This window comes from Hirundo rustica, chromosome 11 (assembly GCF_015227805.2).
Source record: "Hirundo rustica isolate bHirRus1 chromosome 11, bHirRus1.pri.v3, whole genome shotgun sequence".
NCBI lineage: Eukaryota > Metazoa > Chordata > Aves > Passeriformes > Hirundinidae > Hirundo > Hirundo rustica.
The window spans coordinates 3146476-3169337 of NC_053460.1; the positions used below are offsets into that span (position 1 = coordinate 3146476).

The 22862-nt window shown below is 39.4% G+C and overlaps 1 protein-coding gene across 1 annotated transcript in view; it reads right to left on the minus strand.

Moving 5' to 3' along the window:
- Positions 1–1488: 1488 nt before the first annotated feature.
- USP10 (ubiquitin specific peptidase 10) overlaps positions 1489–22862 on the minus strand; it is a 47027-nt gene continuing 25653 nt past the window's right edge. The window contains exons 4-14 of the mRNA XM_040075344.1: positions 20217–21224; positions 14712–14803; positions 13072–13181; positions 12573–12628; positions 11224–11327; positions 10378–10477; positions 9011–9191; positions 6413–6578; positions 4677–4821; positions 3580–3645; positions 1489–2607 (exon numbers count right to left, since the gene is read on the minus strand). Of these exons, the coding sequence (XP_039931278.1) occupies positions 2420–2607; positions 3580–3645; positions 4677–4821; positions 6413–6578; positions 9011–9191; positions 10378–10477; positions 11224–11327; positions 12573–12628; positions 13072–13181; positions 14712–14803; positions 20217–21224 (2216 nt within the window). The 3' untranslated portion in view covers positions 1489–2419. The remainder of the gene's footprint in view (positions 2608–3579; positions 3646–4676; positions 4822–6412; positions 6579–9010; positions 9192–10377; positions 10478–11223; positions 11328–12572; positions 12629–13071; positions 13182–14711; positions 14804–20216; positions 21225–22862) is intronic.

Below are 22862 nucleotides of genomic sequence, written 5' to 3' on the forward strand. Positions count from 1 at the left end.
AATCAAAAGCTGCAAGCCCCTGGTTTTGCAACAACAGGAGGAGTTAATACAGAAAATAAAAATTGTGGCTGTGTGTCCACATCACTGTTGCCACATACTTTTATTTCCCTTTTAATACACTGCAGAAGGGCTTTAGTGACAAATACATTTGTAATATCCTCAGTAAAAAATGCAAAAATTCACTTTTAAGTGACACTGAGACAATTCCAAGTCATACTGAGAGATTTTCAACACTTGAGTTTTCAACTGGCAATGACTCATTAAAATAGTAACATATGTAACCTCTATTAAGTAATATATTAATTATATTGAATATATTGATTGTATACCTAGTATATAGTCCAGGTTAACTGGAATAGTCCAGAGAAAACCTGCAGTTTTCTCTGGACTATTCAGGTTATTCTGCACTATCAGAAATGCACTTTTTCGCAATGCACCGGAGATAGAGATAAATAAACACCCAACACAGGCACAGGAGTAATTAAAACCAGGATTTCTGCTGTACAGAAAACCACTTCAACCAGGTTCCAGAAACAGGATGAATAATAACCAGCACAGAAGAGAAAGTTCAAAACCTGGTTTCTTTCTTTCTTTGAACAACCTCCCAATCCAAGATTTCAAGTTCTCACCAGTGGGGCTCTGGGGCAATTCCCATCACGGGGATGCCCTGGAAGCACCAATCCTTCAGCAGCCCCAGCTCCAGGAGCTGAGGTTTTCCCTGCAAACAGCCAAAATCCAAGTGAACTATGCAGAGAAAACTGTTTTGGAATTGGTGCAATGTCACCAAAATCACAAGCAGTCACCATCTGCAAATCAGAAAACACTAATAAAGCATGAGCAGCAAAAACATAAAAATACATCTGGATATCCAAATCAATGCCAGAGCATCATTAAAATTTCTCAGCAGAGGAGGAGCCATGGGGTTGGGATGCTCCTTCCTACAGCCAGAGCTCTGGGCAGGAAATTCCTCCCCGTGTGGGACAGCACGAGAGTGAAGAAGTGCCAGGACAAGCCAGGGAGCTTCCACCACCCCATGATAAATAAGGACATACCACTATCATCAATTAATTAATATACAGGAGTTTTTTAGAGAAAGCAACACGATCAAGGAAACCCTTTTATCAGAAGTTCTCCAGGGCAATGTCAGCTGGCTGAAGAAGAGAGAAACAAAACATCATCTGATTCAGAAACACCAGTGCAGGCTTTCCCAGGAGGACACAGAAGGAATTCCATCCCCTCTCCTCAGTGCTCAGCCCTGGGACTGTCACGTCCCTTTCCCTCTCCCCTCCGAGTTCAGTTCCACCTGCAGGCAAAACCAGAGCATTTCTCAAGTCTCAAAAAAGCTGTAAAAGCAAAGAAAAATCATCTCCACTTCATTTGGGGAAGGCTCCCTACACCTTGAGAAGTGCTACACAGAAAGCTTTGGAGTTTCCAAGAGTTGGATTCACACCTGAGGAAAAACAAAACTCACACACACACACACACACCTTAAACCAACTTTGTGACTTTTATTGATGGGCGACAACTTTATACTTCTAGGTATCACTAAACTGTGTACAATTAGGAACTCAACATTATAGGAGAGCAGACAGCAAAATTAAACAAAGCGGACTTAAAGAAATATCAATCTTAATTATTTTGCCCATTTTCTTAATTTCATGTACACAGAAGCATAAATGCAGTTTGAAATTTCTTAATAGCAATAAAGTTACAATCACCCATCTATATAGACTAACATCTTAACTCCAAATATTTGATCTGCAATGTGTACTTAAGCAGTTTCTCATCGCACAATTATTAAAATGTGTCTTCCTATCAGAAACCAGCAACTCTGCGGTTTGTACACGTTTTGAAGCACAAAGGACCATTTCCATCTCATACACGTCGGCTCATATTTCACCACTTATCAAAAAACTATCGGGGAAGCAAGAGAGAGCTTTTTTTTTTTTTTTAAATTTTTTTTTTTTCTTTTTTTACTGAAGTAAAGATAAAACATTTTCACAGAAATCTACAAGTTCTGTTGCTGGTGCAGGGTTTTTCTTCTACTACGCAATTAGAAAGCGGGAATTCAACGCAAATTCCCCCCCCCCCCTTTTTTTTTTAATTATCTTAGGATTCAGCATTAACTCGGACGAACTTTATTTCCTTTTTAGCATTTTTTCTTTTTTAAATTTGTGTGATTCACGAGGCTTCCATTCCGCAAAGCCGAAAAGTCAACGCGAACTACGCTGTGCACAAACGGCAGCTTCCTTTAGCGCTCTACCCCACGGTTGCAAGGGGACCAAAAAAAAAAAAAAAAAATAAGTAAAAAAAAAAAAAAAAAGAAAAAGAATAAAAAGGAAGGGGAAAAAAAAAAAAAATCACTCAGAAGAGCATTTACAGGAGGGAAAAAGTTAGTGATGTTGGCGTTCTACGGGGGTCACAGCAGGTCCACCTGGCGGTAGTACAGGAGGTAGGCTGTGCGCTCCAGCGCCGCCTTCACCACCTGCGAGTGGTGGATGACCCTGACGGCCTGGTCGTCGATGCGCAGCCACCCGTTGAGGCCGATCTGGAACACGTCCGTGGTGTAGTGCCCGCCCGTCGCGCTGTTGCCGTGGTGGTACACCACTGTGGGGACAGCACGGCGTAAATGCGGCTCTGAGCTTTCCCCTCCCCGCCCCACGGAACAGCTGGGCTAAGGGGAAGACGGCTCGGGGGGTTTTAGGGGTGTGCTGGTGATGGGGTGGCGGCTGAAAGCTTGGATTGTTCCAGCCCCCAGTTCTGGGCCAAGGGAGCGTGGAGAGTTCACAGGTGGACGTGGAACGGTTTGGGATTGGGAGGGATCTTAAAGCTCATCCCACCCCCTGCCATGGGATACCTGTCGCTGTTCCAGGTTGCTACAAGCCCCAATGTCCAACCCAGCCTTGGGCACTGCCAGGGTTCCAGGGGCAGCCACAGCTGCTCTGGGAACCCGTGCCAGGTTCTCCCCACCCTCCCAGGGAAGAGTATCCATGTGTCCTAGGAGACAAATCTTCATCCCAAACATTCCCCTGGTGCTATTTCTGGGACTGGTTTGCCCATGGGGAAGTAAAAAATGGGATTTTCCAGCTGCCTGCAGCCAATGGCCATGTCAATCCCAATGGGGTGACATCCAGAGGCTTGGGTGGGATGAACATCTGGTCTTTGTATGGCTCAAATAATCCTTAGATCTGGGAAAAGTGAAGGAAACTGGGACAGTGCCCTGGGATTTGGCTGTAGAACCAAGGAGCTCCTTTAGGCCCCTGTGTCCAGCCCCATCCTCATGGCAGGCAGCTTCCACCCTCACAGGGAAGGATTTCTCCCGATATCCCAGCTAACCCTGCCCTCTGGCACTGCAAAATCATTCCCCTTGTCCTGGCACTCCCAGCCCTTGGCCAAATCAGTGTTCCTCCAGCACACCAAATCTCCCAATTCTAAACAAACCCCACCGAACACAAGAATCTGATACCCACTAGCTACTTCAGGGCAATTTAAAAGAAAACACTTAATGTAACCCAATGTTTCTATAATTCCTCATGCAGAATCTGCTTTTGCAACAGAGGGACCACAGAGATCAAATACCTGCAAAGAGCCGGTAGGTTCTTTGGCCTTTTGAAATTTTACTTTTCACACCAGGAGATAGCAGCTCTGGAGGAGGACAAAGAGTCACACGTTAGAAATTCCATATGAAGAGCATCAATTATTTTTCAGAGAAACCAACACTATCAAAAAAGAGAACATTTAATTGACATTTCTTCTGCAGCCTTTAAAGAATGATCATGGTTCTAATAACTGGCAGTCAAGGGAGTGAATTTGCAGGTTTGCTGAACACTGTGGTTTATGAAAAGTTTAAAAATACTACTAAAAAATGAAGGGAAAAAAAAGAGAGAGTAAAAGACCAGACTATTCCATTTTTCCCATTTCATTCCTGCTGCCAGACAATGACAGAATCAATTTTAGATTCCAAGTCATGCTTACATTCCTAAAGGAAAATTGCAAAATAAAATACTAAGTAAAACAAAAGGGCACTGCTTGACAAGGTGCAGATCTCAGTTGAGATATGAGTATACACTGATTTTATTTATTCCTGTTTGAGCTACTGGCTGGCTAATAGCCCCATTTGTCAGCTCCAAACAAAAGGCATTATTTTGGCAAGCCTCAGATGCTGGACAATTCTCAATCTCACACTATTTAAAGTCACTATCTCCTAGGATACTTGTTAAACAAAGGATCCTTGTTTAACCTCTGCACTATGGATTGTCTACCTTCAGGCTGCATTTTCAATAGAACTCCAGCTTTCCTTCCAGCAGCCGCTCATTAATTATACAAATTGACACTTCTGTGAATTAGATTTGTGATAAAAATATCCAATACTGGCAACAGTCTTCTGCAGACAGGGACACAGATCCAAGAGGATCACTTCCTTCAGCAGTCTATATCCTTACTCCATAAATCCACAGGAAGCTCTCACTTGGCCAACTCATTGTCTAGGAAGTGCCAAAGGCTTTAAGTTCTTTCATCATAAAAAAAAAACAACCCACAAAAGATTCACTCAAATGACCAAATTTTCAGACAACGATGAAGACAAATGGGGGAAAATCAAAACACACACACTCGTAGGAAATACAACATTATCTTTCCCATGGTAGAGAGTGAAATTCTGTTCATAAATCCTTTACCTTTACTGATTTCCAGATCAACAGTGTACTCGATGTTCTTGATCAGCTTCTGACATCCTCCGGTCTTCTCGTACACGAAGCGTTTGAGGTGTAAGACGAGAACGGGGGGCAGCTTTTCTAAGGTGAGTCTTCGACTGATCTCCACCTGACACACAAACCCAGGGGAAGAAAACCTGTCATTTTTTGTTGCTTCCTCGAAATTCCTCCTTTAAATAATTCCTCATTTAATTTTAAGTGCCCTAGCAGCAAACCCTGCAGATTCGTTATTACTGCAGTATTTATGAGAAACGCTCGTTTGTGACTTGAAGCCCACTGGATCTTCAATCCTAATGTTGTTTCAAAGGAGAACTCAGTATATTCAAAGAGAAAAACATGAGATCTGACCACACTTTTCTTTATTAAATAGTGATTTTTATATAATTGTAACCAAACAATCCACAAAATTTCTGCTTGGAAACCAGGAGCTGAGCTCAGAACTGCAGAACAAAAATGTTTTGCCTTCCTAGAAATGAAGACATAAAAATATTTCTGCTTAAGGTTTTTCTCCAGTTTTTAATTGAGAAAAATCTCTTTATTGGTAACCATGAGCATATTATTTTTCAATACATGGCTTGATTCTGCTAGAACCTATGTGCTGAATAGAAATTCATGGGGAAAAAAAAAGGAGTATCTCTTTCCAAGGTTCTACAGACAATATGTTCAGTGTTTTTACTACAATTTTAATACAAACCCAACTCTTTAATTTTGTATTTCTTTGGGAAAAAAGATCTGGAAGACATTGGGGGTGCTTGTATTTCCATCCAAACTCTGAAATATCAGGCAGCACTTAATTTGAACACTCATTTCTTCCAACCCAGCACTGGGTTGTCAGTCAAAAACTTTAAACCATTTGCAGTAAAAGGCAAAAAAAAAGAATGGCTAGCTAAACAAGATCTTTGTGGTAAATCATTATCAGCTTGCAAATGTTTCTTTCACGTGGAAAACAACTGGAGAAATATATGTTCTGAATACTCAAGGTAAAACAATTTCTGCTATTCATCTTGAGCTTTTCAAGGGAAATGAACCATCCTTTCTTTATCTAATCCTTTTCTCCCTTAGAGGATTTTGAAAACTAAAGACATGAATGTCACAGGGAACACTTGTAATTCCAGAGTAACCAAGAGTGCACATGGAATTCCCACCTGAGCAATCCCTGCCCACCAGGGATGCCTTTATTAATGCCCACCACAGGAAACAAGGCAAGGCCTCAGTGAGGGAAGTTTAATTATTATCCTCTATCACAAGTTCTCAAACTGCCAAACCAAAGGCATGCTTTTCCTCCTTGTAAGTACTTTTCTATTGCAATTATTACTATTATGTATTATTTGTAAAATCAAGAAGTATTTACTCAGAAGGGCTGCTCCTTTACTAACAGCATCTGGCAACCCCCAGGAATCAGTTAAGTTATAATATTGAACATATTATTATGTATCTTTACCACAGTTCAGCCTGTTAATTTAGAATATTCTCCATTAAAATCCTCAATAAATTATTACATCAATTCAAACCCCAGCTATTCACAGGCCTGGCTTTGTTTCAGAGCTGACATTTCACTGCTGCAGGACACTGCGAAAACGTCTGCACCTCTTTTGTTAACGTGTGTTCCAACAACTCTTGGTAAAGCCAGAGCTCTATAAAAACCCTTTTAAATGACAAGTTTAGCACTTGGCTGTGAGTAAGGGGTGAGCAGAACACACCTCTTGCTTGGTTTTTGTGGTGTATCCCTGCACAGACTCTCTTGCCACCAAGCTTTCCAAGGCATCCTGCACGGTGCGGATCTTGTCCGACTGGATGTCCAGCTGCAGGGTGAAGAAAAGCTGCAGCGTGGCAGACTCCTTGGAGCTCTGCTGGTAAACAACAGATCTGTGCAGAAACAAAGACAGAAAAATGTATTAAAGTGTGATTTCCAACCAGACAGAACCTTCAAGGAAGAATAAGTTACTTAAGTAAATCTGTTTATAGGCAATTCAAGGCAACAGATACAAATATAAAGGTTAAACAACAAGTTTTAACAATTTCCCCCAACTTAAATGATTTTAACATCTGTTAAGGCTATTCTGAATGGGATTATAACTCAATTGTTTTATTTATGCAAAGCTGTTGGATAAGCATCCAAAGTTTAAAGAAAAAGACTGAAAATTTTGATAAGCATTTAAAAAAAATCACCTCCTGGCTCTTTTTGTTGGTTTAGTTTTCCAACAGCTCTTCACAAGTGCAAAGTGTCAGTGCTTATCTGTGTTCTGCTGTAAAAATCACAGCTGATTCCAGATTCTCCAATAAAAATACACCACTTTTTCAGTCACTTCTCTAAGCCCAATTTCACAGTGATTTTAAACTGTTCACTTAAATCTTGCCACAGGAAATATAAACTGTGCTTCGCTGAGGACTGGCAGTTCATTTCCCTCATCCAGACTTTGTTCATATATATAAATTATTATGTTGTTACATACTGAAACCAGAATTATAATTAACACAGCTCTGACCCATTTGGCCATGCTGGAATATTTCCAGGTCAGGTAGGAAATGTTAATGTTCATGTTAATTTTAATGTTCAGAATAATCAAGAGCCCTTTTTACTCTGGCAAAGCACTGAAAACCAGTGCAGCTTCATATTGTCAAATATATAATATTAGAGAGAGAAAATATATAATATTCCTTTAGAGGGAAAAGAATGCATGAAAAACAGCAGCACCTTTATTTTAAAAACCAGAAATTATACTGTAACACCTCTTCAGGACATTTTCTTCACAAGATATGCAGAAATTAATTTGATAGCACAACCTTCGCTTGGTTATGATTTTTATGTAACAGTGTCAGTGTCCCTCATTAGAATAACTACAAACCTCAGCTTGGGAAATTGCATCATTTTCAAAGAAAAATTACTCAGACACTGCAAGAATTCTCAGGAAAACTTTGTACTTTCCCACTGAAGCCTCATGTTGCTAACTTCATAGGCTGGGGTCTTTAAGTAATTATGCCTAAATAGACATTTAATAGACTCAAGCCTCTCAAGAACAGCCTAAAAATCCCCCAAGTCTGAAGCTTCCCCAGACAAAAGATGCCAGTTCGAATCATCTTTTCCTCACTGCTTTTCCCACTGGATTTTTCCAGTTTCTGATGCTTTCATTTAGTGGAATTCTACTGGCAGTTTTACATTCAGCCCTTCCTATTTCCACCCCCGAGGATGAAGCTTTCCAGCCTCCCATGGGATGCTGTTTCTGTGGTGAGCTTTGCCCTGGTGTGAAGGATAAATAAAGGATGTGCTGCCAGCAGATGTTGGACTGGATCCTGTGGTTCTGCTGCTCTGTGCAAGTTTTTGCCTTTTTTCCAGTATTACCTTTATATTATTTTGTGTGGACTTCTGGAAAACTGCATCATCTCGGTATTTTTAATATAAAAACTGCTGGGATCATGTAGAGATCTAAACAGTGGTGACAAATTCTGGTAAATGTGCCTGGGGTATTAACACCACCCTGGGCATCAATGCAGGACTCCATCAATATCTACACACATCTGTCTGCCAAATTCTATGGAAAATATAATTTTATTTACCAGCTGTCTGGCTCAAAACCCAGAAGAATAAATAATTTCAGAGCATTTCCAAGGCAGAAGGCACTAGCCCACGTTATTCACACTTCTAGACTCAATATCTGGCAACACAGAGAGTCAAACACCAGCAATTAAGTGTCTGTCTCCAATTTAAAAATAATTCTTCAAGCCTAGCAGTTTTGTTTTGCTGTATGTTTTTAGCAAGTGTTTACTTTGCTTTCATTTTAAATTATACATCTCTCCAAACAAGTCAGGAGGCTTCCTTTCCAAAAAGATCCTTTCAGATTCTACTTTCTGCCTTTGTCTGGTATCAGACCTGCATATAAGTGATATCTCACATTCTTTTCATGCCAGCACCATCTTGTAACAATTTTTCCAGGATTCTTTTGCCTTTAAGAATTCTTTACTATTAAACACAGCTTTCTCTGGGAAGCACAAAGGGTCTGAATAACCTAAAATTCACAATTTTATCGTTTAGTTCACTGCTTTATTGTCTTAACTCTGTAAATCTCATTGTCTCTCAGTATCCTTATTTATAGCATGAGATGAGATTCCTCAGAGGTCATAAAAATTATGCAGCTCTAAAATGCTTTGGAATTCTTAGATGATACTCGAAGCATAAACATTCCGAACTCCTTTTGCACGTGCAATTCAGGGCCTGGGATCTCAGAAGAGTCTGTTCACTTAAGACATTTAAAAAGATTCAGCCACTGCAAGTCAAGAACTTGTAGTCAGGAGTACTGTACCTTATGTGACCACCAAAAATATCAGTGATTGGAGTCTGGACAAAGTCAGCCTGGCGAGTGACCGAGGACTTGTTGCGAGGTCCCACCTGCTCCCACTCATCCTCGCTGCCTTCCCCCTGCTCCTCCTGCTCCTCTTCCTTGGGAACGCTCTGAGCCTCGGGGCCGTTGGACACCGACACTTCTTCGCGTGACAAGGAAAAAAAAAAACACATCGGGGGTTTTGATAGATAAAACATCCAGGCAGAGAAAGGATTTGAAAGGCAAAAAAAAGCTCAACACAAAAGGCAAAAATATCAAGGCAAATAATTTTTTGAGGAGAAAATGTTTTCAGGCATCGTAGTTTGAATTAAAAAAAGAGAGCGAGCATATTCCAGGTTCGCTCCCAGCATGACACATCCAGGTATTAACAGAAGGCAGCTCACTGCTGACTGTATGTAAATAGCAAAGTTTGATATATTTTTAGTAGCGAATTTATGGGGGAGAAAATTAGAAAGTCGAGTGTTATTCTGGAAACAGAATTATGCCATTATTAAATACAACTCCTTTTCTGCACACGTATTTTACAGGGAACCCAAGGCTTAGCAAATATTTTCCCAGCTAGTGCCAAAGTCAGGAGGTTATAAACTGAACACAGCTAAGGAACAAAATATGGTATGACTTTATATCCTAAAAAATCGACCCTACTAAAGAGAAACTGGATAACCAGTGATCTGAATTCTTACTTGGCTAAGGCCTGCAGGGTTTTATTTGTGAAGGGGGTTCAAGTTAAAGCCTCTATAAACTAAACTGACATTTTACTCTGCATATAAATTCTGGTAATTCTTTCAAAGTAAATTCTCCTCCAATTTTATCAGTAGGCATTCTCAAATTAATTTAGTATGTTGGTTTGTATTAGGAAAAAAAAAGATTTAACAGTTGGTTTAAAGATCAGTGAAAAAAAGAGATATATTTTTGAACTCCCATGGAGAGTCAAAAACCACTGACATTGCAGGTGTTATAAATGACAAACTAGATGGATCAACTAGAGTTAACCCCAAATAATGCTTAGCTGGGCTCAGAAAAAATGTGTAATATTGAGTTTTATTGTTTCGTTGACTTAATGTCCTTCAGAGTATTGACAGAACCACGATGCCTTCCCAGATACCCAGTAACTCTTCATATCGTTCATAAACTGGGCAGAATGAACTCACTGTATCCAGATTTTAACAAAATATTATTTGCTTATGTCTCAGTCCTCTAAAACATGGCATTCTATCCCCATCTCAACATCTGCTCCAAGCATTGCACTGTATTATGGAATCACCACACAAGAACAGTATTTGAAATTAATTGTTTGCTATTAAAAAAAAAAAAAAAAATCCACTAACTTTCATTATGTGGAGAGAGAAGTTTCTTAAGGGTCAACATTTCTTCGTGTAGTCCATTGAGGATAAATCCCAAGTATTCCTCAGCATCCTCTTGCCTGCCCTGAACAAAATATTATTTTCAATTAATTCTATGATATTTCCATGGTTTCCTTTTAACAGAAGGTTCATGACACTGAGCAAATCCAGCTTTCTCCTATTAATTCAGCAACTAACAGTCTAAAGTTATGCCAAATAAAGTTTAAATTTTATTATAAAATGAACTTTTTTAACCAGTTAAACCCAAACTGTGCTAAGCAGTATATACACACATCAGCTCCACAATGGCTACAAGAATTCTGCATTTTTCTCAATACAAATTACATTTAACATGTGAGTTGGAAATTTTTTTCCCCTCCATCCCTTTTACAACCACTATTGAAAGCTGCTGTCAAACCAAGGCCAAATCAAAGGACAGCTTGAATTATTATCTTTTCTTTATATTGAAATTAAACCTGAACAGGTTATTTTGAAGTTTCTAAACCTTCAATGAGTCTTAGCTGAATTGCTCATAAAAATGAACAACTGCTCATTTCTTAAATGTAAATCAACTGGCGACTCCATTACAAAAAGAGATGCTCCATTCCAACAGTAATTTTTTCATAATTCTGACATATCAAACAGCCAAACCTGTAATTAACATTTTTCCTGCAATTCAGGCCCCAAGACAGTGGAGCTTCATTACCACGAAGTCTCAATGAGCTGATTTTAGTGGCATCTGAGCAGAGCCTGAGGTTTGGCTTTGCAGGGTTTTAAGGGCTGTGCCTGCCCTGCAATGCAGTCCCACAAGTCAAGGATTTGAAGTCCCACCTTTTCTGACAGACTTGATTTTATAACCGTCAAGAGCCTGTAAATGTAGGTTGGTTCAAAGGCAGCCCCTGGTCGGATGTCTCTCACTATTTTATCACCTAAAGCTGCAAGGTGAAAGAGAATTAATGTAAGTAATAATAAATAAAAGGCCTTTTTTACATTATACCTGAACAGTCTTTTCACACATCACCAGTTTTGTGTTTATAACTGAACTATAAACCAGGTTCTAGATCTCTTTCTTACTTATTGACACAGACTCTCATTTAGGAGAGCAGCACTTTTTTTTACTAATAATTTTATTGTAGTTTTGGGCTCTTGAGCTCAGAAGTTTTAAGACAAAACTCTTAGCTGTAAACACTGTTTTAAATATCACCCTGCATAAACTTACAGAGAGTCAGAAGTTCTAAGAATATTAACAATATCAACAGCCATCATAAAAGAACACTTTTAGTGCTATTTGCATTTCTGCATTTCTTTTGAAGAGCATGTCCTTAAACCTTTTGTGTATTTGCAATTCCAACAGATGACTTTTGCTCACTGCAGAATAAAAACCCCAAGAACATCCTGACAGAATGTTCCACCTAATGGCAATACAAAAGGCCTCAGAACTGTACTTGAAAACTACACAAGGGAGTGACCTGCAAGTAAAATAAGTTGCATAAGCCAGTAAGATTTGTTTCACAGAAAGAAACCACAGAAATGTCTGAACCGTTTGGAAATCACTGGAACCACCAGCTCCTCCTGATATTTCCTTATCATGTTACATAAAGAATAGTTTCAGGAATGTGCTTGTTTCTACAAGTTCGCAATACAACAGACCTGGTTTAAAATTAAGATTAAACAACTGAAACCTCTAAGATAATTTATTTGCATCAAAAAAATATGCTATTCCTCACCACATAATCATCACTGAGCCTTCTAATATGTATTAGGAGAAATCAGACACGTCTGACATTTTCCTACTGGAATCCAAAGCCAGGGTAATATTCCTGCAGGCAACCTCCTTAAGGGGCCTGTTATGGCCCCATTTTGTTCCCAATCCTGAGTGTTCAGGATTTAAAGAGCAGAATTCAGCAATCTGATAAACAAACAGCTGGAAATATGGAAAGAAGGAAGGAAGTGGAAGAAAATACATGGAGTATCAACTGATTTTCTTAGAAAGGGCATGTTCTTCGAAGGCATCTTCACAATTAAGTGAGCCTTCAACAAAAACTGTTCCTATTGCACTTGTACACTTGGTCCAACAAACAGGAGAAAAGAATTCAAGGTGCAAATCCTCTCCCAGGCAGATCTTGACCCCAAAGCTTTCTCCCCACCATTTTCTGCTTTGTGCCCCTGTTCCCACTCACCTTGCTTTGCTTTAGGAGGTACAGGCATATTCGTGAACTCATTCATTAAACGAACACTGAAACAGAAGGGAAGCAACTGGACATGAGCAGCAATTTAAGACTTAGAAGAACAAATAATAAAATCAGGCAATTGTCATTCCGACTGCAAAAAAACAAAACAAAATCGAAGAATATCACCACAAAATCTGGGTGAAGTTCAGACATAAAAATCCACCCGATCATTGCAGTGAAACCCAGGTGTTGGGCTGGTCCTTGCACCTCTCACAGTTCATTTTTGCACATTAAACACTACACAAAACTGATACTCCCAAGGCAACAGGAATCATCTTCCTTGACAAGCCAAGCAGTTGGAAGACACCAACCTCATTATAAAACTGTCACCCAAAACCACACAGAAAACTTCTGGATAGATATCAGCTTCTAACAGTCATTGTCAGGTATTTCTGAACAAGTTTAGACAGATCCCAGGCTTTTATTCCTTTTTTCCCGAGCTACTTACAAACTGTCTAGCATTGGTGTGGAGGTGCACGGCCTCTGCGATTTGGAATACATTGGAATGGACTTCATTAAATGATACATTGGAGGGCAAGCAACCAAAGCTTGCAGGGTCTATGCAGTGGCATTAAGGAAATATGCAGAAAATGGCATTTGCGTATTAACCGAATGTTCAGTTATATGCAAAACTATATGAAAAACAGAGCCGCATTTTTATTAGGTAGATCAATCCAAGAATTTAACTGGAAAAGAGGATGAAGCTTTATCACAATGTTAACCAATAATGTATAGAAGTTATATTAAGGAAAAAAAAACAAACAGCATCTTGTAACATGCGGTGATCTCACTGACATTTTAATTGTAGCAAGAACTTTAATTCATGGGTAATGAAACATTGCATCCAGGAGCAGGAGAGAAAAAGAACTTTCACAGGAAAGACTTCAGAGAATTAACCATTTGAAAATTGGCAGGAGATAACCTGGAACACATTTTCTGAGAAGAACGGAAGAGACCAGCTGAAACTTAAAGATGCTGAATCACCCCTGCAACCAAAGCAAAACCCGCTGAGATGTGAGACATGCTGCACTGCAAAGAGCTGGGAGCAACCTGGAAAACTGCAGAGTGTGCTGGAAGAATAGCACACTAAAAACATCACAGCTTGGTGAGAGCAGCAAACAGAGGAAATACACTAAAAAACTGGAGGGAAAGGGAAATGACAACATCAGGGATCGATCTCAACAGCTGAAGAGAGGTTAATTTGATCTCCACAGTGTGCAAAAACTGAGTAATAAATTCCAACCTAACACTTCAAGACTGAAAAAATGGGAGCTAAGATGTATAGGGTATAGAACCCAACCAGAACTGGTTATGTACGATAAAAGCTTTATTTAAAGCCTAGTCATTGATCTAGAAACAGTTTATCAGGATCTGCCATGATCAGTCTTGAAACTGATGTTAACATTTTTCACTAGCAGTACCAGCACTAGAATTATCCCAAGTGTCACTTGCAGTCAGCCTTGCTGACATGGGAGACAGTTTTTCTTAATTATTAATATTTTTATTCCTATCATAATATAGCATGGAGGGAAGGTGTTTTCTGTTCCTCTGGGTAAAAATTATTTTGGCAGGGGAATACAAACTCAATTCATTAAGAGCAAGCACATCTTCCACATGTAAGATTGTAGTGGGATTAACTTAAATTAAATGCTGCTTTACACAGATGATAGGACAGTGACAAGCTGCTCAGCACAAACCCAAATGATCCACTAAACTGCAAAACAAAGCCCAAGTGTAAGATCAGTTATCTCAAGTGCAAAAGAGAAATAACCATTTAAATGGATGCACAGGCAGAGGGAAACACTGCAAGAAATTACAAGGGTTTCAGTCAGGAGAAGTTACAGTTGTGAAGTATTTTGACACAGGTAACAAACTGCAGACAGGATTGCAGGGGAGCCCTGCACAACAGGTTCAACAATCCAAAATCCCCCTGGATTTCTGACTTCAACATTTTAACCACAGGAGCAGGATCTGGGAAAACAAAACACTTTTTATAAAATACTTACCAGAACAATCCAGAAAAACTCTGACAGATATAATATAAAAATATCAACTTAAGAGCATTAATTTTTTCCCAGGGAAGGATACAGCATTGATGTAGCACCAGTTTCCTTTGTTGATCAGCCCTCGGGGTTGCAAAGACACTGGTTTATGTATTAGTCTTACATTTTCCAGTATTTCTGCAGAATGAGAAACAGTAAATTGAGCATCAACAAAACTCTCGTGGCCGTTAAAACAAATATCTGCTGCAGCATTACACAGTAATTCAAATCAATGAATAAGATTCCCAGAAAGTTCAGCAAATGATTTCCACTCCATTTAACCACTGCTCACGTTCCAAAGCAGACGTTTTTCTTCCTCTGAAGACATCCCAGGATTCAGATCAGGAGATGCTGATACAAACCTGATCACTGTCATTCCAAAGCAAGACCTATTGATTTGGATGTTTGTTTTCCCTAAATCCAGATATTTTATTTCTATTGCTACACAGATACACACGCAGATATAAAATGCCATTAGCTGGAATCACTTATCACCACTTTTATGAAGCATTTCCCACGTTTTTCTGCTTTGAAGAGGGATGAACACACAGATGTTCCCCTGATCTTCAGAACATGCTGTTTTATTTAACGTTTCCAAAATCTACAAGATAACAGCCTCACATAATTCCTACTCTTTCCTGCTTTCAAAACCTTCAGCACTGGCCCAAGTTTCAAACTTAGAAACCACTGCACATTAGTCTGTCCCAGTTATGAAACCAAGAGCAACAAAGGGAGCTTTTCCAGGAATCCTGGCCTGTTATTTAGATACCTAAATATGAACTCTTTAAAGAAAATATTGGAGCTCATACACTTTAAACTTGCAAACTAAGGTGTACACAAGACAAAATATAAATTGCACATAAATATAGCAGTTATGGACCAGTGGGGTTATTTATTTTTATAATAAATGTGAGAGGCTCTAAAGCTGTTATGTGCTATAAAGAATTTGAGCTGCTCACCACAGGACTAAAAAGATAAAAGAACATGATATAGGTACAAAAACAGAGGTACAAAGCTGTAACTAAGCAGATGATGTGACAAAACTGCAAACAAAATCCACATCCTTTTACTTCCAAGCTATCTCCCTATCTGTAAGACTGTATTTCCTGCAGCTAACAGCAGTTCTAAGCAAACAAAATTGACCAAAAAAAGAGAAAGTGCTTAATTCAGCTGTCTATTATAAAGAATGTGCCACCTGAAAGAGCAGAGAGCAAAGAAACATAAAATGGAAGATGATGAGATGATGTAGCACAGATGCAGAATAAGATTCTTTTCTATGGGGGCTAAAATATGTTGTTGAATTACTGCTAAAGTACTTCAGAATGTGTTGTCAGAGCAGCAACATTTGAACTGTGTTCACACACAATATTTCTGTTAATATAACTCATCATTGTTGAAAATAAAGATGAAAGTGACAGGAAAAGTTTCTATTTTTTTGGGTCTATCAATAACTTTTTACATTAACTCTTGTGTTCCTCATTTTTGCATTGTGCTTAATAAAGGTATTAAGACCTTTAGCATCCTCTTGTGGTCACAAAGCTGCTTTGTGAACAGGCTCCAGTGCAATTCCTGGGAGTCCTGGTTCTTTTAACAAAGACTTGAGTTTGTGCACAGCAATTACATTCAACAGCACAATTCCAGCTTACATCTAACACACAGCAACTAAAAGAACTTTTACAAGTATATCAGAAGAAAAATACACCTACAACCTTGAGAAAGTCTTAACATTTCAAAACCTCTTGGAAAGCTCGTATCATCAGCCAGAAAACTCATTTCCTTTGGAGGGTATGGATTTGTGAAATGAGGAACTGTTTAGATATTTATGTTGGTAAACAGAATGCATTTTGCTAAAGTTCGTTTGTTGGGTTTTGTTATTACAATTACCCCTCAATTTATTTTTGCAACAAGGTGATTTCCTGAACAAAGCAAGTCCAGAGATTAATGAAAGGGAAGCTCCGTGGATATGGTGTCCATGCTGAGGAGATATGGGTGATTTCCAGTTAGGAACTGAACACTTATGGCCCTGATTTACAGACTATTGTCTCTGTCACTTTGATCATTCCTCAAATCTGGACAATGATTCAAAAATCCCAGGACAACACTGTTGCATGACCCTGAACAAAAACACTTCTGTAAGAATGTAGTTTGAATGTACAAAAGGCTGCATTTCTGAAGTTTATAAAATCCCCCAGACCCTGGTTGGCTCGACAACTCCTTGCTCTAGCATTTATCTACCTTTACAATGAGGAAAAAACCTTCTACTATGTAACACTGAAACATCTTTCATACAATCTGAATTAATTTCATCACTAGTCTTGGCAGAACTGGGAATCACCATCTCCTTTATGAATTTGTTTTGTAAATTTGGATTTACAACCATGGTCACACCAACAATATCATCCGAGACAAATTAACTCTGAATTTTCCATGTTTGCCCACATGTTTTTTAAATCTTATTTCCATTTTTGCTGCTGTGCTATGAATGGAATGCCTTTGCATCAAGTCCTGAACAGCAGCAGCAGAATTATTTTCCATGCTTTCCATGTAAATTAGTATTAACACAAACTGGGGAAAAAAACCTGTCTTCTTCAGCTGTACTAAAGACACTCATCAGTTCCCTAGAACTTCCAGAACCTTTTCTCTAATACTTCTACCATTAGTTCTTCACATTGTACTTGCATTAGGTTTCTCTTCTGGTGCCTTCCATACTTGCATTTACTGGATTCCCTTCCTTCTAACTTACAATCATTCCAGATTTAGTCAGATCCTAAAGCTTCTGTTCTTTGATTCATCTGAAATCCCGCCTGCTGTAAACACATTTTATGGGCACTGTTACCTCCATCATCCACAGTGAAAACACTGCAAGAGAACATGATTCAGAAAATTGTCTTAGATTCTCTCACTGCAATTTTTCCTAAGATCACCAAGAATAGTTAAAAGACTACTCAGAGAACTGATATATTTCCAGCATTATATAAGACATTATTAATTATTAGGTTACAATTGTAGGGGACCAACTGTGAAATCTGGCAAGTAAAGCCTTGGAAGTTTTATCTTTTACCAATATAATTTATAACCTTACTACCTCTTAGATATTAATTATTAAAATGTTTTTCCTAGCATGTAAATTAAGCTGTGGTGCATAATTACTACACTTGTCCCTTTCTAAACACACAAGTACAGATACATCCTGGACACCTGCTAAAATTACCTCTTCAGTATTTGTTTCTCATCAAGATTAATATGAAATATGTCTGTTCTATTTATTTTCTAGTCATCTCCTTATCTTGTGTAGCCTCTGTCTTTGAGGCTAAAGGAACCACAGATCTCTTCAGGCTGAATCAAGCAGCATTCAATTATCTGCAGGGTGCCTGTGAATCATGAACCTCCCTTGTAATAACTGCTGAAATAAAGTACAAACCAACAATTTGTCCCTGGAGAAGCAACTTCTCGTGTGCTGCTCTAAATAAAAACTGCAGAAGGACCTCGGCACTCCAACACTGGGTTGTTTGTTAATTTGAGTTGTTAATTTTGCCTGTTAACTCAAGATACTTCATGTGTAGTTTACTCGTGTCCAGCACCCTATGGCACTTGTGGTCAAAAATTCATTCCCATTGGCAGGAGCTGAAGCTGCTGAATTCCCAGCAAATCCAACAGGAGGATCGCAACTCAGCCACAGGGAAACACCTGACAAACACACAGACCCTCACACAGCAACGATCAGCGAGGCAGGAGAGCTGAAATTAAATATGTACAGAACAGAGCAAATGATCTGTCTGGAAGTCATGAACTGAAATTCTTGTAACACATTTTTGAGTGTGGGTGGATGAACAAAGCACTCAGGTACCTGTTTTCCAACCAGGACAGAGAACACTCAAGTGCATATAAAGAAAATAAAGAAAAAACACCTTTTTCCACAGAGCAAGGCACTCATCACATGGCATTCAGTTCTTCAAGTAAACATTTTACAGTGATATCAGCAACATCTGAATTACAGCAATTGCAGCAGTTAACTCCTACCTAAATCAGCTTCAATGAGCAGATAACTTCCTCTTATCTATACCCAGATTATTCCTCTGCCCAAACAACAAGCTAATAGTGAAGGTGCAGAAGAAAACTGGGTAAAAGTTACATTTGTGGTTTACTACACTGAAGACAAAATAAAAAGCTCTGCTCCCACCTGGTGGCAAAAAATAGTACAGAAACAGTGAAAGTTTAGAAAGTTAATTTACAGCTGGAACAACTTGGACAAGATAAAAAAAACCTTTTCCATTTATGGCAAGCAATCGTAGCTTTATGACGGTGACGAAATAGTTTTAAGTTAAAAATCATTACCAAACGATAGCTTGAGATTTTAAGACAACATTCTCCATATGGGTTCATACAGCCTGTAATCACCTGCTTGCTTATATATATTTATATATACAAATATATATAGATATAGTTTTAATACAGTGTTTGTGACACCTAAGTGGAAAATACACTGAAATATAAATTATTCTGACAGCTTTTCTCTCAACAGAGAATTCTGAGTAATGAAACCGTTGCTGAGGAAGGAGGGGAGGGGAGGAGAGGCAGCACACAATTCTGGGCACTCTGAACATCACCTCCAGGTCAGCTTCTGTTCACAGTGGAAATCTGGCTTGAAGCTGTCACATTCAGAACTGCACTGCACCTGTAAATCAGCCTGTGGCATAAACAGCAGGACCCTGCACAAAGCCTTCTCACACAAGGACCACTTCACAGATTTAAAATGATTACTTGGGTTTCAACGCTCGTGAGTCAGTGACACAAAATGCACCCACACTGGGACAACTTCACAATTTCTGGCTGAATCTGCACAACCAGCCTCCTGGAGTTTCTAGCATGTCACAAATATGACAGGACCAAGAGTCAAAGATTTGTATCACTTACTCCCTGTCCTGCTGTCCCCTTTGGACAGCTCCTTTCGGTTATTCTTGAACTGGCAACAGCTAGCATAAGTTATGGATAAAGCAATATTGTTTATAATGGTTAAACTGAAAGGACAGACCCCTCAAAAAGCATATTAGGAAATACGATATTTCCTGAATTGAAATTTCTGAAGCAAGATCTGTGTAGCCATTACACTTCAACTCCTGTTTAGTGCCCAGGAATTTCAGCTACTTTCGTTTAAATACAGTAATACTCTTCTTGTAAGGGAATACACTACAGAACTGTAAATACTGGATAATGTAACACACCATTTTCTGAACAAACCTAACACATTCTCCTTCTTGTAACAGCACACAGCCTATCTGAAACCACACATCACTTGCACAGACTGTTTGACAAGTCGTTTGACAAGCAGCAATAGCTCCCCTGTATCTGGGATAATGACACGGCAATGCCTGGTTGGCATGTTTACTCAGGGGGATACAACCCGGCTTATTCAAATGACATCCTTCCCGCAGTGTTTGAACAGCCAGCTCTTTAGCAGAGGAATGTTCTCTATCAATACTGCACACTCCTGTTTACAAGCAGAGTTTATGCCCTTCCAGTGCAACATCCGCTCGTGTGTTATTAACTATACCTGCAATCTTTATGGCTACGGGATCCTCTGAAACTGGAACAGGCCCCTCTTTGACTTCAACCTGTTTTTCAGGGACCAGAGGAGATGTGGCAGGAGGGGTATACTTAGTCTCAACATAGACCACAGATGTGGAAGCAGAGGGCTTGGAATTGTGAAAAAGACTAGCCCACGATTTTGCAGGCTGATTAACAGGGACTGATCCTGCAAGCGGGACCGTTGCCTCAGTAGTAGGTGAAGCTTCCTCAGGCTTAGCTTGGTCTGAGTCAGTGCTTTCCACAGTGTGCAATTCTACCCCATTGGCAGCTGCGTCCTCCCCAGAGGATTCAAGTGTTTGTCCATTAGTAACGCCCAGAGTTTCAGTAGTATCGGTATAAGCCTGTACACCAGCTGTCCTTAGGGGGCTATCTCTGACGGCCTCCGGCGGGAGGCAGAACTGTTCCGAATGAGCAAGGCGGCATACCTCGGGCTGCCCCGCAGTCCTGCCCGCGGCGCCGGCCTCGGCGCACGCAGCTCCGGCCAGGAAATCCACGGAGCTGCCGGGGCTGCTGCAAGTCCTCGGCGTGGCCAGCGAGGGGAGGTCTCCTGCCAGCTCCGCGTCCTCCGCGCCCAGGCTGTTGAGTCCCGCGGCCGTGGCGTGGCCGTTCACCAGCGCCTCCGGGGCAGCCACGCCGTCGGGGACATCTTCCAAGTAACTGTAGTATCCGGGGGGCCTTTTTTTCTTCTTTTTCCGCTCCCTCTGCCCAAGGCCTCCGGCCAAGCCGTCGTTTTCGGCGTTGGAGCCGCTGTCCAGAGCCAGGGCGGGGTCGCTGAACTGGCAGTCAATGGAGTTGTAGTTTGAGTCGCTGAGAGCATCTTCTGCGGTTTTCTGAGCAGGTGCACAGCTGAGAATGAACTCTGGAGCCTGAGGATTCAGAGTACTCGAAATACTGTAGTCGGTGTTATTTAGGACAGATGACTGAGTCTCAATGACTTCATTAACACCAAATTCGATTCTCTGATACTCTTCCCCTGGAGAGAAAGCAAATCTCAGTTAGAGGATTCACATCGAATCAAAAAGCCTCAAAAGCAAGACAAACACCCTCCTACCTTCCTGTAACTCAGAAAACAAAGTATGCCCCCCAAACAAAAACAACTCTCATTCTCAACCATGACGACTTTCAAGAGATCATTTTCTTAGAGCATGATTCAGGTTTTCTTAACCAGAGTTATGTAATTTCCAAATCACTGCACAGCTCCTGCACATAACCCCTATTAAATTCACCTCTTAAGAAAAACTATTAAAGACCAATGCCTGTAGGAATAATCTGCATTACAGTAATTACTGGATAATTGCTTATAAAATATGGTGTAGTACTTAATTCCAGCTTTTTCAAGCCAGTCTGTTCAGCTCACTACAAAATCCAAGCCTTTGCCTTTTTAACTTTCCCATATGTGAGTTTTGCTTTGCGAGGGCCTGGGTTTGGTTTTCCTGGTGTGATTCATCATAATCATTTACCATAATCTTCAGTAACTGAAAAATATATTTATTAATTGCATGGAACAATGCAATTAAAGCTTTTGAACCTCCAGGCTCATTTAGAACTTCTTTAATTTTATCACATTTGAATTTATTACTACACGGGAGTAATGAAACATTTAAGTCCAAGATTTTATGACACAAAATACAACACATTCCTCAACATAAATCAGCATTCAACTTCTATATAGGAGTTGTACTGAAAACTTATGAACAGGGTGGGTTTTTTTTGTTTTGTTTTACTGGTTTATTTATTTGTCCTAGAACTAAAGAAACACTAAGCAATATTCTCATGGCAGGCAGCAGTATCACAAAATATTTTCAGTCACCTAGTTCTGCAATTTCCTGGAATTTATTTCTTGTTATAATGTATGTGTGCTAACTGGTAACACTGAATACTTCAGCTACAACTATTTCTGGAACTATGGAGCAAAGATATAAAATTAATGAAACAGTTTCAGGAATTTTGAACTTAAGTTGACATTTTAAAGCTCTGCAGATCTTTATGATATGTATGTGACTGTTTCAAAGACACTACATTTTAATTCTTTTGTGTTTCCTCAACGATAAAACACTCACTTCCAATTTTTAAGACTCACTACAAAACCAAACAACACTAGATATTCATTCCAGAGGAATTCAGTGGATACAGCACTAAAATTTAGATTTTGTGCAACTTACACTATGCATGACATGTCAACAAATACATATTTTCAAGTACATCATGGACTCACTAAAAATTAGGTGCATTTTTTTTTTTTTTAAACACAACAAAAAGCAACCAACAGTTCCCAGAAAAGAAGTTATTCACACATCTAAGGAAACAGTCCTGTGGGAAAACAATCTAGTAGGGAATATTTTGATGTATTACTGTCAATAGAAAATTTTAGCAATTCTGAATATTTTCTAGAAAAATCTGCTAACAAATATTTTAGCTTTAAAAAAATGTGAAAGGAACAAGAATCTGCATTTTTTTAATATCAAATGAAGAGTAACAAACATTCAATGTGTGTTGAGGTCTGACTAATCCATGCAATACCAACATATTATGATTTAATGAACAAATTATAGAGATGTTAATTGCTTTTTTGCTTTGATCTATTAACCTGACTAAATGAGAAGCAAACACA